The following is a 17,947-nucleotide window of genomic DNA, read 5'->3' as shown; positions in this document are numbered from 1 at the left end:
TTTTAACGTTCGTGAATCACCGGTCAACTCAGGTGGTCAATTGTCTATATGAAACCTATTTCAATTAATCAAGTCTTAACAAGTTTGATTGCTTAACATGTTGGAAACACTTAATCATGCAAATAACAATTTCATTTAATATATATAAACATGGAAAAGTTCGGGTCACTACATAGTATTGCTTGGTAACTTAAGAATTAGAATCGGGTATGGCCCTAATTCACGCGAATCCTAAAGGTAGCTACCGGGTTTAACACCCCCATCCAGAATGTTCACTAGACGGAAGAGCTAGTGGGCGTGGTGTTTAGTACTTCGAAGTTTATATATTATATAGACGAGATGTTCTGTTTTGGAGATATTATTTATGCGCACTATATGTTAAGGTCGGTTACCAAGCCAAGCAATGAATGAAAAGTGAATGTTATGTATCGAGAGAATGATTTTATACACAGGTTATGTGTATGATATTTTTGTACACGAGATATGTGTACGGTTACTAAGATTTATGAAAATGGTTTCGTACACGAGATAGGTGTATTGTATTTGAATCTTGTGGTCTATCAAAATGATGAATTTTATTGTTTACGATAAACTTATGAACTCACCAACCTTTTGGTTGACACTTGAAAGCATGTTTATTCTCAGGTATGAAAGAAATCTTCCGCTATGCATTTGCTCATTTAGAGATATTACTTGGAGTCATTCATGACATATTTCAAAAGACGTTGCATTCGAGTCGTTGAGTTCATCAAGATTATTATTAAGTCAATTATAGTTGGATATATTATGAAATGGTATGCATGCCGTCAACTTTCGATGTAATGAAAGTATGTCTTTTAAAAACGAATGCAATGTTTGTAAAATGTATCATATAGAGGTCAAGTACCTCGCGATGTAACCAAATGTAATGTATTCGTCCAGATGGATTAGGACGAGTCGTTAAAACTTTTATTCGAACAATACAATTATAATTAATACATTTCGAGCTTCGGCATGGCCATCACCAAATAATGTATTAAGACTAAAGTATATCGAGCTTCGGCATTGCCATCACCAGTTATACTTTAGTCGTCAAATGACCCAAATGTGTTATCTTGTTGAGCGCGTTGAGGATGGTGCCTTCGATCGTAGTCTTCAAAAACGGGGTCATCAACTAGAGAAAGGTAAGCTTGTTGGTAACCCGATACATTCATTTCGGTTTGGTCTATATCAAGCGGTTCATAGTCACCTTCATCCACTTCGTTTAGATCATTGTCGGAATTCTCTTCGGTTGTTGTAGGTGATAATCCCGCTAAATTTTCTTCATACTCTATACATTCTTCAATGTCATTATATAACGGACCTTCTAATGAAGTTTGATCTTGTATCCTATCTACCCTATCCAAATAATCTTTCAAACATACACATACTTTCACGGCTTGGGGGGTAAGTCTTGACCTTCTTTCCGATATAATTCGACCACTCAAAGAAAAGGCCGATTCGGAAGCTACGGTTGAAGCTTGAACGGTAAATAAGTCACGAGCCATAATGCTTAATATTGGATATGTGTCTTGTTTTGTTTCCCACCATTTTAAAATGTCAAGGTTGTTAAATTGTTCTTCACTCATGTTTAGTGCAAAGTTTGCCATCTTATAATTTCCCAACTCGCTTGTGGGTGCTGATGTTCGTGCACGTTTGGAAGCGTCTTCACGTACTAAGTTAAAAAGACTTATTTTAAGGTCTCGGCTCCTTCGAGAAGATGATCCGGGTTGGTCAACAATTGGGTTTGATTGTCGACCATATTTTGTTGCATAAATACCAAACATATTCTCAAAAACTTCATTAAATTCGTGTACTTGGTTCAAAAGATATTTGGGTTCGGCATCGTAAATACCATGCACACAATCAAAGTTGGTATATATTGTTGTCATCAATCGTTCGACCCCAATACCATGAGAATGTTTGTTGGTGCATTTTCAATCAAAACATTACCATGTATTTATAATGGACTTTGTGGGGTTAAAATGGTCAAAAAAAACTCAAAAAACTGCACAAAAAAAAAAACAGCTGAAACTGCCAAAAAAATAGGAAAAAATGGGTATTTTTTTTTAAAAACCTGGATCCAAATCGGATCGGATAAAATCCGGTTTATATCAGGAAAAAATCCGGTACTCCTGGAAATCTGGATCCGGTTCGAACCGGATCGGATCTCGGATCCGGATTTCGCTGTGTCCGGTTCTGGTTATGTCCGGTTCCGGATCGGGTCTTCGGATCGGATATGGATCCGGTTTTTTTGCCCATCTCTACTCCCAGGTGGAAGCAAGAGAGCAAGATGCACCTTGCGTCCTTGCTCCCAGGTAGAAACAAGTGAGCAAGAGGCACCTTGCTCCTAGGTGAAACCAAAGACGCAAGGCGCAAGGGAGCAAGGCACCTTACTCTTTGCAAGGGCAAATTGGCAAAAAAAAATTACTCTCACGCAAAAGAGGTTAAAAAAAGGGTTTTTAGTGATAATCCAAAAAAAAAAAAAAAAATCAATTTTTGAAACTGAAAAATATATAAATTGGGCTACACTTCATGGGCCAAAAAACAAAACCCTAAAACCACATAAAATCCCTTTCCCTTTCGTCTAAAAGACGAACTTTGAAAAAGTACCACTTGCGTTGCAGACCATGTAAAATTAAATTAATTTAAAAATAACATTAAAATTAATTTCAATTTATATACAGTAAAAAACTGACCTAAGAATAATATCTCACTGTGTCTCTTTGAAATTGCAACGACGGTGACCGGAAACCAAAAATATCTATAAAGTTAACGGTGGTTGTGGGGCACACCACCTTAACAAAATGACCCCTAAATCACAACCTCAGGCATATTCGTCACGCTTCTATTTCACTCATTATTATTCATTTTACTATTATCTTATAAACATTTGTATCTGTATCTATATTTATATTAAATTAATTAATGTTTTTCAATATCTAATTATTTTATTTGTTGCAATGGACGAACAGCAAAGAAAGGGTTTTTGTACAATGGCGGATGCTTATGGTGTGATTTTAGACTCAACGCAAACGCAGCTTCATAAGAATCTAGACCTTGTTTTTTTAGGTCAAACTAATAGTAACAATCGCACTAAAGATGATTCCTTTTCCTTTGATTTTCAACTTCCTGATATTCGAAGTCCGATCGCGGTTAGTTTAATTTTAAGCACTCAACTGTTCGGAATAGTAATTTTATTATGCCTAAATTGCTATAATTTTGTTATATTTATGGTTGGGATTAGGCAATGGCTAGATGTTTACCTAATTGAATGCATGCAAATATTTGCATGATTATGTTAGTTGTTAAGTTGAAAAGCAATTAGGTCTGCATTATAGCTGCTAATGGGTATGAGTAGCTCTAGTCGCGCTTTTATCGAGTTTGAGCATAAAAAAACAAGCTCAAATTATATAATGAGCCAATTTCGAGCTTAGACTAATTTGATATTTGGGATAATGGGCAAGTGAATTTCTTTGAGGGAAGCAATGATTTTTGCCTATATATATACCAATGAATATTTTAGTACTATTCATCACTAGATGATAGTTTGTGTAATACAGTTATCTAAGTTGATTTTTTATTGAATTTGAAATGAGTTTGTTAAAGAAATAGTTTCCTGTTTGAAATATAAGGATCTAGCCGATCTTGATCTTAATAAAAATTTCTGAACGAACACCGAATTGGCGGAGCAAAGCTAAGATTTCTTGCAGTGTCAGTCTGTATTTGTCTATTGGTTACTTAGAATCTCAGTTACTAGTTTAACATCTCTCGGGGTGTGCTTTTTATCGAGTTTACTAGTGTTATATCAGCAAAGCATATACGGTATTTCATTTTGTAAATTAATATCAAATTTATAAACTTGCCTCAGAAATTTGTGAAGTCGAGAGAGGCTGGGGAATTTCTTAGTGGTGCTTTGGCTGGGGCTATGACTAAAGCCGTTCTTGCTCCTCTCGAAACCATCAGGTTCATTCAAAATTACATTCAGTCATATTTATGTATTTTTTTTTCAGATATATGAAAAACCTGTTTAATATATGGCTGGTATGTACATTGTATAATAGTTAAATTATGCAGGACGAGGATGATAGTTGGTGTTGGGTCGAAAAAGATATCTGGTAGCTTTCTGGAAGTGATTGAAAAACAAGGATGGCAAGGACTATGGGCCGGAAATGCAATCAACATGATACGTATTGTTCCGACACAGGCAATTGAACTTGGAACGTTTGAATGTGTTAAACGAGTAATGACTTCAGCTAAAGAGAAATGGAGCAAAGAAGATTGTCCAAGTGTGCAGATTGGTCCAGTCAAACTAAGTTTTTCTCTTGCATGGCTGTCACCAGTTGCCCTCGGTGGTGCAGCTGCAGGTTTTGTTAGCACACTCGTATGCCATCCTCTTGAAGTCTTAAAGGTATTAATAGACAATAGTATGAAATCCAATGTGTTTCTTGCTGTTTATGTTTTTTTTGTTGGAAAGTTGGGTTTGGAATCACTAACGGGTCAGAAACTACCCACCCGATCAGTTTCCACGCACACACGCGTTTCCTCGCGGAAACCCGAACTGCATAACGGGGACCCGACCCATCAATCCATTTGGGCATGTTGATCGGGTCAAATTCTTGTGTGCGGGTTCGTAAAAGCTCCCTCACGGGTTTTTTTACAGAGCCAGGGATCGAACGCTTGACCTCAACCGTGCCCGATACACAAGATATTAGGGTTGAACCATTGGGCCACGAAGGCTGTTCCCTTGCTGTTTATGTTGATGGTGTTATTTATATGTTTTCAACTTGTACAGGATCGGTTAACCGTAAGCCCAGATGTTTATCCTAATTTGAGCGTTGCAGTTCAGAAAATGTATAGTAATGGTGGGATTGGTTCTTTCTATTCGGGCCTTTCTCCAACGTTGATGGGCATGTTGCCATACAGCACTTGCTACTACTTCATGTATGACACAATCAAGAAGTCTTACTGCACGGCACAAAACAAGAAATCTTTAAGCCGTCCAGAGATGCTTCTGATCGGAGCACTTTCAGGTGTGTACAGATTGTTGACTCATACGTCAGTTAAGTAGTCAAGATTATATGATTTGAATTTGTTAAAAAGTACTAATGAAATTGTATGATTAGGTTTAACTGCAAGTACAATCAGTTTCCCTTTGGAGGTGGCGAGGAAAAGGCTGATGGTAGGAGCTCTGCAGGGGAAGTGTCCACCGAGCATCGTGGCTGCATTATCGGAAATAGTGAGAGAGCAGGGGTTGATTGGATTATATCGAGGATGGGGCGCAAGTTGTTTGAAGGTTATGCCATCATCAGGCATCACATGGATGTTTTACGAAGCTTGGAAAGACATATTGCTTGGTGACAAATATGAACGATAATAATGGCATAATGCCAAATTGCCAATGTATCGTATTATTACCTTTTTTTGTTAACAAGAGTGTACTATGTCCCTTGGAATTTTGTTTAGAGCTTAGGGAGTAAACGGCGGTTCTGTCATCATGTTTAACCCTCTTTCAAGTTTTTGTATGAAAATGTGGTGATTCGCTATTTGCTTCTGTTTTATTAGGTCTTGAAATTGACCAAATCTTCTCCCATACCTTTTATAGAACATATATGATAATACTTTGGTTAAAAATAGATTGAACTCATCACTAGATAGAAGATTTTGTGGGCCATTAACTTGAAAAAAAAAGGATAGAAAACACTTGAAGTCAACAGGTACATGTTGCCATTTTGGCTGCCTGTAATGGGCATGCTTTGTGTATATATACATATATACATGGATAATATATTCAGAAGACCTAATCAATGAAAAAGAGGTTTTTTAGAGCATTATTTATTACTCAATCTACAAAACTACAAAGAAAATCATTTATCAAATATTCAAATCTGTCTTGATGTTGACTATAATCCCAGATAATTAAGTACAAAATTTCAGCAAGGCATTTTATATGTGAACCTACTCATCAGAATCCTCAATGCACAGATACATAATGAAATTTAGCAGAAGATGCTTCATTGCAGGGAGTCTTCAAGCTATTGGTTATCTGACACCTCATTAGGACTATCTCTTCTCCAGCTAAATTTTGACGAGCACGTGCTAAACAACGATGAATTTTCAGCAAGAATGTACAGACAAAACAAGCTTAGCCCTGTTCCCAAAGTAACTAATCAAATGGAATACAATGAAACGCATAATATTTAATGGTCTTGTTGATTTAACATGAGAGATAAGTTGACACGTACCAGCATAAGCAATGGTAATACCTGAGACCAATCTTCCTAAAGCTGATATCATATAAAGAATGACCACCACCTATTATGAGGCATAAACAGGATTACAGTTACTCCAAAATTCTTCTCTGACAATATTTCTTGAGAAAAAAATATACTAATTTAACAAGACCGAGATACAATAATACATACAGCAGCAAAACATCTACTACTCAACACAGCAAACAACTACTCAGCAGAGCAAACTAGTTATGCATTCATTATTAGGAACTAAATAGACTAACTGATATAACGTGGAATGACAACACGCAACAATCACAATATGGCCAGAAATGTGATCATGCATTATCAGAACTCAAATCAACCTATTTAATTGTTAACTTTCACAACAACAATAAAACCAGTTGCAGATATGAGTAAGATCCAACTCACAATGCTAGGACTATACTAAATTTAGTCTAACTATCTAATATTTTGTTTTAGTATTTCTGTAAAAATTTTGTGCAGACTAACCTACATAAAGATAAAAAAACTTTAAAAAAAAAATTGTTTTATGATCATGTCCTTCATCGGCTAGGATGTTAGCCACTGTATCAGTTCAATCTATAACAAAGGTTTAAGGCATGATGCAATTAATTTTAGCACTATAAATATTGCATTCCAATTGTATTTCAATTGTAGTAATGTTTTGTAGAACTCTATATAAAGGCCTCTAAGTGTTAGCCTTCACTTTAATCAAATGTTATTGGTACAAAATTCGAAAGATATTAAATATCTATAAGAAATCAACATCAACGAGCTTATAATTCAGTATGTAGTTAATAATAATTACCTTAAGAAACAATCGTTTATCATGACCAGTAGCAGCAACTCTAAGAACAGATTCAGCAGCACCTACAGTATTCGCCAAACACGCAAACAAACTATTCGCAGTATCCTGTGATATCTGCCATTCCAATGGATCCACAGGCACTCTATAATATCATCAACATAAATACAATTAATTAAACACAACAGCACCTCTTAATTACATCTCACCTAACATCCATCCACAATCATTATCAATCCAAATGATCAATTTTAACCAAATTCACTAATAAAACCCTAACAAACTGACAAAGGTAAACAATAAATCAGAATACATACTGAATGTTCATTTGGCGGAAAAGGAGGCCGAGGATTGCGAGTGAACAGAGGAGAACGATGAATACGTCGGAAATTAATGAAATAATGCTTGAATTACGATAAGCGCAGTGATAATAAACTAAAGTAGCGCACATTCCGATAATTAACGGTTTTCCTTTTCCGATTACTACTGATCCTAATTCCTTTTTAACCTTTTTATTTCTGGTTACTCCTGATGATTCGTCGTTTTCAGTTACTCCGGCACCAGCACCAGGAACAGAACCTCCGTTGGTGTTGAGTTCATCCATGGATGCGATATTTGTTGATGATGAAGAATGGTGATTAGAATTGATTCATTGGAGTGGAGGACTTGATAATTGTTAGGTTTTGGAATGTGGAATAGTTGTTGAAGACCTTTATGTAGTTATTTGGAAAGTTCCTTTTTATTTTATTTTAATTTATTTATTTTATTTTATTATTTTATGCATGTTGTTTCATTCATGTATGTGTCAATGTCACTCATGTGATTACTAATCTGGTTATTTTAAAGATCGGGTAACATGATAGGATTAGATTGTCACAAGTTATAAACTACTTGATTACTTGATTAATTAAGTTGTAATTATTGTAAAAAAAAAAAAAAATGATGAAGTCGATTTATTGTTGATTTAACTGTAGCTTATAGTTTAAATTGAACTTCATGCATGTTTAAAACTAATGAAAATTTGATTCTACAATTCTCACACTTTTTTACAGTGGCGAATCTATGATCAAAATCCAACGGGGTCCCGAATTTTTTTTCCAATACAAATTATATTTCAAGGGTATTTTAGTGGTCATTTACCTTTAAAAATCTATAAATACTGAATATATATGGGGCCATATACTTCAATTTAGTGGTGTCCTATACAAATTGGAGAGTAAATTATTAAAAAAAAAAATTACACATGTGGGGTCATAGGACCCCATAGCATTACACTTGGGCTCGCCACTGATTTTTTAACTTACTTATTGGTCTAAAATATATTCGGAAGAAATCTCTCATATCCATAAAATATTAAGAGAAAACTTTCCCTACTCTTGGTGTGTTCCACCTTGAATGGAAAATGTAAAGATTTGTCTACATTTTACCACTCACATACACCACTTTTGTGACATTCAATTTTCTTCTTGTTGTTGTATTGTGAAAAATAAACAAATAGATTAAATAAATAATTATATTTGATTTTATAAATTTTTTTCCTATATTATATAACTTGACCTATCAAATAATAAAATTATTTGAAAGAAGTGCTCACAATTTTAATTTAATTTCAAGGTAAAAAACCAAAAAGTTCAATAGAACACTAACAATGTGAGATTGTGACGTAAGTTAGATGGTGACATAGTGAGTCGGAAGTGGAGAGTGAAATCGAACAGGATGTTAATCATTTTTATTTTTAATTTTTAAAGTTTAAATAACTGATAAAACTAAAATAAGGATATTAAAATTATAGAACACATTAACTAATTAAGCAAATAATTAATTTTTTATTGAGTTAAAACAAATTTATTAATACTATTATAAATTTGGCCGAAACCCCAAATTTTATTAATAATTAAAAATGTCGTCCAAAACCTAAAACAAATTGACCAAATGAACCATCCCAAATTAAAACCGTACAACTATAAATAAATAATAAAAGCAATACAAAATAAATAAATAAATAAAAAGTTGTGTGGGCAACAAAAGTGACGGCGACACGGAGCTCCGACGGAGGAAGGGGTGGTGTCTAGGGGTGTTCATAATATCCGAATCCGAATCCGCAATTCGAATAATTCGAAAATTCGATTCGAAAATATCCAAAAAATTGTATATCCGGATTTTCGGATATCCGCTTTTTCGGATTCGGGTTTCATATACAAATTATTCGGATATTAGGATATCCGAATATCCGAAAATACATATATTTATTTTTATTTATACATTAGCAAAATCTGAACATTTTCCTCTTACATTTTCTTACAAAAAATGCCATTTCTCGTATTTCACGTAGTTTTTTATTCGGTGAAAAAATAATAATATAACAAAAAAGGATAATCCATCACAAAGATGAAAACCTAAGAATTACAAGTGTTTGATCATACCAAAAGACACATAACGCCTATTTGAACAATAAGACTAATAAATGAAACATTTTGAAACAATTGAAAAACTAATCTAAAACCTCGACCGAAACTAATACAACAATAGATGAATGACCACTCTTTGATATGAGGCTATGAACCAGGACCTTTATAAACTCGCCACAATGATGAAGCCTATCGAGATCGACTTGAAAGTTGAAGACCTTGAAGACCAAACATGTAATTTGAGTGTGGTCATCCAACATTAAACACTAAATGCCCAACATACTGTATTATTATTATTTTTTTGTAAGCGAGGAAATATTTATATGAACAAATACATTAACTCCTCCATATAAGGTAAAACATCGGATAATCAAACCCCCCGAGCGCTAGACGTAGTATTATATCCCAAATAGTTGCAACATTTTTGTCGCCATTCCATCTAAGTTCCGTGTTTGTTGTACATTATCCCTATCCCTTTACTATAATAAAACGTAGTTAGTGTGTCCATTTCACGTATTACACCTATATAAAATATATTGCTAGCACTCTGTTTCTTAGATCTAGAATCTATGCTTGTCAATCGATCATATTGCCTTATCCTTCATTTTATTTCACGTATGTCAATTGACTAGGTTAATTAAATATTAATTTCTTGTGTATATCTTTCTTGTGCAACTGCACAATTTGTATCTTTCTTGTGCTACTGCACAATTTTTGTGTATATCTCTCACACAGCCATGACTCCTCATGTATAGGAGTATTTTTTTTTATCTGATTTACTAATAGAACTTACACATTCTCCAATCTCCATGTATGTATGTATGTACATACGGTAGTAACATAATATCATACCAGAGCCCATTACATATATGATGGTTGAAGTGCAATGGCTCGAATGTTTTAATCTCAATTTAATAGTAAAGTTCGGATATTCGAAATTTCGGATATTCGAAAATTGGATATTCGAAATTTCAGATTCGAATATGGGAAATTCAAAATTCGAATTTTCGGATATCTGGTTTTGAACACCCTTTGTGGTGTCGGTTGAAACGGAGGGAGATGGAGTGAGGTGACACCCCCACTCCGTGCACTCTTACAACCACTTTTCTTACATATTTTCAGAAAATAAAATACAATTTAACAAGTATTAAATTTAGTTTTGACCACGAGCGAATGATTGTTAGAATATAGGCCCTTACAACACACAATATCAAACAATTTAAAGGAACTAATATGAGAAATCAAAAGGTACACCACGGTGGTGAAGAAAATTATAAACTCCGCACTTCTAAATTAGCAATATAATAAAGGCTTATATATAGCGAAAGAAAACAAGAAACTACCATCTAGTTAATACACGTTCACTTAATTCCCGTATCTTTATTACTTGGCAATATTAAGTATTGATTACAGAGTTTATATATGTTACTCGGTATTTCATGACTATTTCTTAGTCTTTCTCAAACTACCCAAAATATATTACTCTGTAAAATTCCAATGCGTGACATGCAAATAGTGAAATAGAGGCATAGAACAACAATTTACTGTCAGAAGCCTAAAGTAATTTACTTAAGCATATATAAAATTACATAGCGAGTCCAGATCATTTGAGACTGCACATAACCCTTACAACACCTACTCAAAGCCATAATTTCATTCATTATTTATTTATTCATACTGAAAGTAATAAAAATATAAGGCAGCAGTACCATCAACATGAGTTCTGAGAGTAACCTTACTACATGCTGCTCTGCTTATTTCAACTCTCAAGACACACAAACCAGTGATCCGGAAATAATTACCTAAATACAAATGATACAGAACACCCTTTGAATAAATAAATCAAACAGCTAATGACAATCCCCATCCTTCAAGCACTAAGAAACAACAAAACCTCGTTGAAGCTGACTCTGTCTGACTCTTGATCGATGAAAAATGCCACTCGGGTTCATATTCAAATCATCAGAGATTATTACGTGTTACTGTGTTTACCGAGTTTCATCTTCAAGGTTGCGGAAACCAGCAGTAAGATCTTCATATAGCTTCTTAAATTTTCCAGTCAGAACATCCTCTCCTTCAGCAGGATCTTCAAACTTTTGCGACCTGTTATCATCCAATAACAATTACAACATTAATTATATCACAAATGCGAGAATGCCGTTTAATGGAAATTTCACTTACACCAAGCGGTAAAATAGATCACCCAACCGATGCTTGATCAGTGTGTAAGTGATCTTCTGGCCATCCATACCAGCTCCTCGCTCCACCGCCTGAAACATATCATTAACCAAATCACATGTTTGTCTCCCAAACTCACAACCCTCACCATAAAAGCAAACTAAGACTGTATATATAAGATGATAAAAAAGGACAATAACACACCTGGTTGGCTAGATTATAGAAATGAATAATATTGCGCATCATCCATACAGACTTGTAGAAGGGACAAAACTTATCATATCTGTTATAACCAATAACATAAAAATGTGAGTGCACATAGTCAGCCAAATTAGAGTAAGACAAATGATGGAAGCTGCTTACGGTGTAAATGCATTTTGAGCAAGATAGTCTTCCCTCAATAGTTTTGCAGTCTCCAAGGTGATTTTATCTGTTTCAGCCAACGCATCTTTCCCCACGAGCTGAAAAGGCCATAATAAGATTAAGATCCTTTACCAAAATGCATCTTCAGTTATCAAACAGTGAGTATACATTTTCTCGACTTCTTGTAGCAAACTTCGCCCTTGAGTTCATATAATTTAGGTACACAGCATATGAATTAGAAGAGTAAAAAGCAATATACCTGGACAATTTCATTTAGATCGTCTTCTCTTTGCAACACCTCACGAGCCTTGGTCCTGATATTGATGAAATCCGAATCAAACTTATCATAGAAAGATTCTAGAGCCTGAACAAGCAAAAAATCATCAGTATCATAGACAATATAACAAAGTTCACCAGTGAAAATTAAGTATTTGTGTATCATCTTCTTAATAACGCACCGTTGAGTACTTTGAGTAGGAAATAAGCCAGTTAACAGAAGGAAAATGTTTCCTCTGTGCAAGCTTCTTATCTAGACCCCAGAAAACCTGCCAAAATGTGAATAAAAGAAAATGTAACTTTCAAGGCATTGAACAACTTATGACTACAAATCAGGAAATTTGCAATTCTATTAAAACCAACAACCAGCAAAAACCTACAATATATAGAACTAAATCTAACCTGAACAATACTGAGAGTAGCAGATGTAACGGGATCAGAGAAATCTCCTCCAGGGGGAGATACAGCACCAACGATTGTGACACTACCATCACGGTCTGGCCCACCAAGACACTTCACTTTACCAGCACGTTCATAGAAAGATGCCAATCGAGCAGCCAGATATGCAGGATAACCACTATCCGCAGGCATTTCCGCCTGAATATAACAAAACCCACAAACTTACTTCTCACATATTCACCGCATATTTTTCACTAGTCTGTAACTTATACGGAGTAATATTTTTCTCACAGTTCACTACATATGTACTTACAAGTACACATAAGTGGAATATACAAGATAATGGAGTATAAAAATCAGATTCTATGCTACAAAGTACATAATATAAGAATATGAGATCTATATTAATGTGACACAGAGCACAGAGAGGTATTGTAGAATGATGCATACCAGACGACCAGAAATTTCACGCAATGCTTCTGCCCACCGAGAGGTAGAGTCTGCCATCATACTTACATTGTAGCCCATATCTCTGAAGTATTCGGCTATGGTAATTCCTGAATAAAAAATTACAAAAATTAAATTAAATTAGAACTCAGGTACCCTGGGATATTACTGATTCACTCATTTAGAAGCTCCAGAAAACTATATATTCAGAACTAGGGGTACCTGTATAGATTGAAGCCTCACGAGCAGCCACAGGCATGTTAGATGTGTTGGCTACAAGTGTAGTACGTTTCATGACAGATTCTTCACGACCATCAGGTAATGTCATAGTTAATTGAGGAAAATCCATAAGCACCTGTCAAGTTATCATTATCATTAAACATCAAAAAACAAGCATATATCTACAACTGAAGCAAAAAGAAAAATAAGCGAGGGGGATTTACTTCTGCCATTTCATTTCCTCTTTCTCCACAACCAACATAAACAACAGTGTCTGAATTAGAGTACTGCATGATGAAAAGCAAATATCAAATATGAAAACAGTAACATCGTCTTATTATTCAGGAGTGATGAGTGAGTATACAACGAAGATACCTTGGATAGAGCTTGACTGATAACTGTTTTCCCACAGCCAAATGCACCAGGAATGGCACAAGTCCCGCCAAGCACCGAGGGGAAAAGGGCATCAAGAACACGCTAATACATGGTAGACGATTAGGACTTTAGAATCAAAAGTTCAATGTGAATGACAGCATGGTCATAAATGTTAAACTACTAATAAATACCTGCCCGGTAAGAAGAGGTGTATCAGCAGAAAGCTTTGACGCAACTGGCCGAGGTGTACGTACAGGCCAAGTCTGTCAATGAAGAGTGCAATAACATTAGAAATCACAAGTACAATTACCATTGAAATCGCGAAATATGATGATAATCATATTTAGAAAAGAGGTAGAAAACCTGAAGCATCGTATATTGCTTTTTAACACCTTGAAATTCAAGCTCCAAGACAGTGTCCTGGATAAAAACAGAAATAATTTGCTCAGGACCCTCAGGTACCAAACTAACATCAGTTAATACACCATCTAACCTCTTACTATACAAACACAGTGATAAATATAAATTGTGTGGTTAAGATGAAAAGGATTTTAAAGCCAAACCTTCAATGCGTATTGACCAGCTGGTGCAACATATGTTACTTTTCCCATGGCATCGGGAGGTAAAGCAATGTGATGTTCAACTAAACTGTTCTCGAACACGGTCTGCACATAAAGGAAAAGCAAGCTTAAGATTATATCAGAATAAAAAATTTTAGATACAACGGAAACTGGAAAGACTTTTTTCACTCTATGAACAAAGAGGATGCATCGACTTACAGCATATAGGTCTCCACCAGTAATAGCATCTCCCTCGCCTGACATCAGAACACATATTCATATTAATATATATCCATTAGATCCAGTATAAACTAGTGAAAGAGAAACCATGTACATTTACCTATTTTTTTAGGCTGGAATTCCCAAAGTATATCCTTGTCGAGAGCTGGGACAGATACACCACGAGGAATGTACACGTCACCTGATCTTTTTGCAATAGTTTTTAGAGGTCTCTGAATAAATAAAGAAAGCTTCATTCAGTTATTACTTTAAAATAAAAACATACATTACTGTAAAGTTGGTACAAAGCGTAAGACAGGGAAAAGCTTGCCGAACCTGGATACCGTCAAATATATTCCCCAATATTCCGGGGCCCAACTCCACTGACAGAGGCTGCAAATTATACAAAGTTACTGAAATAAGCTTTGAATTATAACAATCTCATAGAAAATATAAAGTATGTATACATACTTTGTGTGTCCGCAGAACCGGATCGTTCACCATCAGCCCAGCTGTTTCTTCGTAAACTGAAATACAATATTTTTGCTCAAAACTTTATAGAACTGGAAAAAATCAATAATAGTTCACATTTTATTCTCCCAGTGAACTCGCGTGGACATATTAGGAATTCACAGAAGCAAGTGTATCAATAATTAGGCACCCCTCCATTGAATCGACACATAGTGTAAAAGAATTACCCAATATAAACACTCAAACAAATATAAAAAAAAGGCCACAAGCATTCCCATTCATATCACCAAAGGGCCTTTACCCAGCGGTATCGAGTAACTCATCAACCTTGAGGTTGAGTACGAGTCCTGGGTGGACTATTCGCGATATGTGTGTGTGTGTGTTGGCAGTTCCAAAAAAAAAAAAAAAATACCATTTATATCATGTAACAGTTATTAATGGTCAAAGACGTATACATGGAAATAAATCTTACCAAACAACACAGTGTTGCATTTTTTTCAGACAATCCAAAGTATAAGGAGTTGCATTCTTTTAGAAAGTATTATACATATAGGTATAACTACCGCTATGTGCATGGAAAGTTAGCAAAAGATAGTATCACTGAATTACCAACACAATAATTGTCCATCTGAGGACGTAAAATAGCATACCTTGGATTGTAGCAGAATTTCCTTCCAAACGGATAATCTCCCCGATAAGATTGTCATGTCCAACACGGACAAGTTCATACATTGCAGCCCCTGCCATTCCATCTGCAATGACGACCGGCCCTGATACCTGCCAGATTCAATAAACTAGAGCTGAAATTTTCTTAGTGGCATTCCGCGAAAAATATTTAGAATATACTATTTTCCAACACATATACACAAAGTGAAATACCTACTACCCTCCTGAAGAGAAATTACATAAGAGATATTGTGTGAAATACAAGTGCTTGTGACAAGGGCGACAGATGATAAGAAAATTATAGCCTAACATATAGCAAATAATTAAACAAGACAATTATCATCGATAAGAACCTAATTAATGATGGAAGAAAAACACAACTTGCTCAACATCAATTCTTTGCACAGTTCTGAGTCAAAGTTATTAGTGAGCACACCTGCAGATCACTGACAGATTTACGCTATAAAGACTTTATCTTTTGAAATGACCATCAATCAATACCATCACTTGTCAAAAAATAACACTAATAAAAAGTTTAGATGATAAAAAATTGATTCGCCAAATAGAATCCTGTCTAACCACACGTATGGTTCTCTCCGAAGCAAAATATGTAATGATACAGTTACCATCAAACAACTTTAAACCTTAATTTAATGACTTCAGTACCACCAGTTTTCTATTAATCATAAATTTATAAACTTTATTGACACTGCATTTATGTACCACTGATTTATGTATAACTACGTAAGTACTTGAATTGCTTACGGTTTATTCAATCAATTTAAAATCTGATTTCACCTTCTAATAGTGCAAAAACATGTATTATGATTCAGTCCCATGTATAACCAACCACTCGTTCACTATTATATATGAAATCGCAAATTATTAGAAGAACAAGTTGTTCTGAATCACTAGATCGTTACATCATGTCAAAAATACAGATGCACCATTAAAATTGAAATAGTAATTAACTGTAATCATTAGTTACAGTGATTTTTAGTAGTTTCAAATAGATCAGATCAACATATAAATCGTTAATGCGATCAAACAGAATAACAACGAATCATAGCGATGTAAATGAGTGGAATAAGTAGATCGGATAAAACTAACCTTACGAACGTATCCGCACTCACTTTCCTTTTCAGAATCCTCAAACGTGGTTAATCGAGCGCCATAAGCAGACGGCATATTGAAATCAAAATTAGAAATTTATCGAGATAGTGAGATACTACGAGTTAGGGTTTCAGCACGATTGGCAGTTCACAGATGCAACGTGAATTGTGATGTAGAGTGGTGGATCACCTCAATTTGTCTTCACGTTTCTGCTGTTAATTGGCCTTCGATTTGGGTTATAATCGTGTGCTACGCGAAAAGGTGCGTACCAGATCTTTGGCCAATAAGAACTTGCCACGTGAGAAGTAACTGCTGGCTCTATCATGACTAACGGAGTAGTTTGTTTTAATTTTATTTTATTTTTACTCAAATTTAAATTTAAATGCTTTGATTTGATAAAATAATAAAAAATAACACGTATGTATTGAGACGAAGAGAAACAATATGAACTGCTTCTACGAAACTTCGATCTGTTTGTTTGTCTCGCATAGTCGCATTTCAGTTTAAATAATCAGAATCGGAAGTGTATTAAAATGTGTTATGAATTAATTATGTTGAATTTGATTGTGTTTTTTTATAATAAAATAATCAGATAATTAATTTTTAGGTGACCAGTAAATCATTTCTAAAATATATTTTTTGCTCCGCAAAATAGCTAGATATAGCTAATTTTTTAAAAATGCATGATCGTCTTCAACTGCATATAAGTGACGCGGATAACTAGTCAGGATGGTGTCGTTTCAAAAAAAAAAAAAAATACTAGTCAGAATTGTGTTTTCCACCAAACGTGGATGACCTGCCGAGTCCATTACTGATTTCACCACGATCGATTAGGTGAAACGATCAATGTATAAATGGAGGCTCGATAAGTGTCTTTAAATTAACAAATAATTAGGGAAAATTATGGTTGAAAAGATTAATTATCACCTTCCCTACTTCGCATGTGCGGGATTTGTATTGTTGTTGTAATAGTTGGAAAAATAAAATTAATTATCACAATTTGCTATATTAAGGACTAACATGTTTTTTCACACATTTTGAGTTTCTAATATATATATATATATATATATATATATATATATATATATATATATATATATATATATATATATATAATAATTAATGAAATTGTATCAAAGTGACCACGTGTATTTCAAAGCAATCCGACCCCGA

General features: G+C 34.6%; 3 protein-coding genes across 4 annotated transcripts; 1 reads left to right on the top strand and 2 right to left on the bottom strand.

Annotated features, from left to right (window-relative positions):
- Positions 1-2,713: 2,713 nt before the first annotated feature.
- LOC139903974 (probable mitochondrial adenine nucleotide transporter BTL1) lies at positions 2,714-5,564 on the top strand. Its single transcript, XM_071885900.1, has 6 exons — positions 2,714-2,849; positions 2,994-3,173; positions 3,890-3,984; positions 4,096-4,429; positions 4,814-5,051; positions 5,145-5,564. The coding sequence occupies exons 1-6, from the start codon at positions 2,826-2,828 to the stop codon at positions 5,393-5,395; spliced, it is 1,122 nt and encodes a 373-aa protein (XP_071742001.1). The 5' UTR covers positions 2,714-2,825; the 3' UTR covers positions 5,396-5,564.
- Positions 5,565-5,752: 188 nt separating this feature from the next.
- Positions 5,753-7,750, bottom strand: LOC139903975 (reticulon-like protein B22). 2 transcript variants are annotated; one of them, XM_071885902.1, is made up of 4 exons: positions 7,398-7,750; positions 7,084-7,225; positions 6,285-6,333; positions 5,753-6,169 (listed from the first exon to the last, which is right to left on the bottom strand). In XM_071885902.1, the coding sequence occupies exons 1-4, from the start codon at positions 7,682-7,684 to the stop codon at positions 6,054-6,056; spliced, it is 594 nt and encodes a 197-aa protein (XP_071742003.1). In that variant the 5' UTR covers positions 7,685-7,750; the 3' UTR covers positions 5,753-6,053. The 2 variants fall into 2 exon arrangements, with proteins under 2 accessions (XP_071742003.1, XP_071742002.1); XM_071885901.1 differs by having other exon boundaries at positions 5,755-6,169; positions 6,264-6,333.
- A 3,285-nt stretch (positions 7,751-11,035) lies between these two features.
- Positions 11,036-16,969, bottom strand: LOC139903973 (V-type proton ATPase catalytic subunit A-like). The gene is made up of 20 exons (XM_071885899.1): positions 16,772-16,969; positions 15,646-15,772; positions 14,996-15,051; positions 14,861-14,917; positions 14,646-14,757; positions 14,525-14,562; positions 14,309-14,410; positions 14,109-14,165; positions 13,937-14,008; positions 13,746-13,847; positions 13,595-13,657; positions 13,374-13,506; positions 13,155-13,261; positions 12,708-12,902; positions 12,488-12,574; positions 12,289-12,393; positions 12,030-12,127; positions 11,871-11,949; positions 11,670-11,758; positions 11,036-11,591 (listed from the first exon to the last, which is right to left on the bottom strand). Exons 1-20 carry the CDS (start codon positions 16,847-16,849, stop codon positions 11,477-11,479), a joined length of 1,872 nt encoding a protein of 623 aa, XP_071742000.1. The 5' UTR covers positions 16,850-16,969; the 3' UTR covers positions 11,036-11,476.
- Positions 16,970-17,947: the final 978 nt, after the last annotated feature.

Source organism: Rutidosis leptorrhynchoides, chromosome 4, assembly GCF_046630445.1.
Source record: "Rutidosis leptorrhynchoides isolate AG116_Rl617_1_P2 chromosome 4, CSIRO_AGI_Rlap_v1, whole genome shotgun sequence".
Lineage (NCBI taxonomy): Eukaryota > Viridiplantae > Streptophyta > Magnoliopsida > Asterales > Asteraceae > Rutidosis > Rutidosis leptorrhynchoides.
Note: the sequence above shows the minus strand (reverse complement) of the source record. Positions and strands in the feature narration are given on the sequence as shown.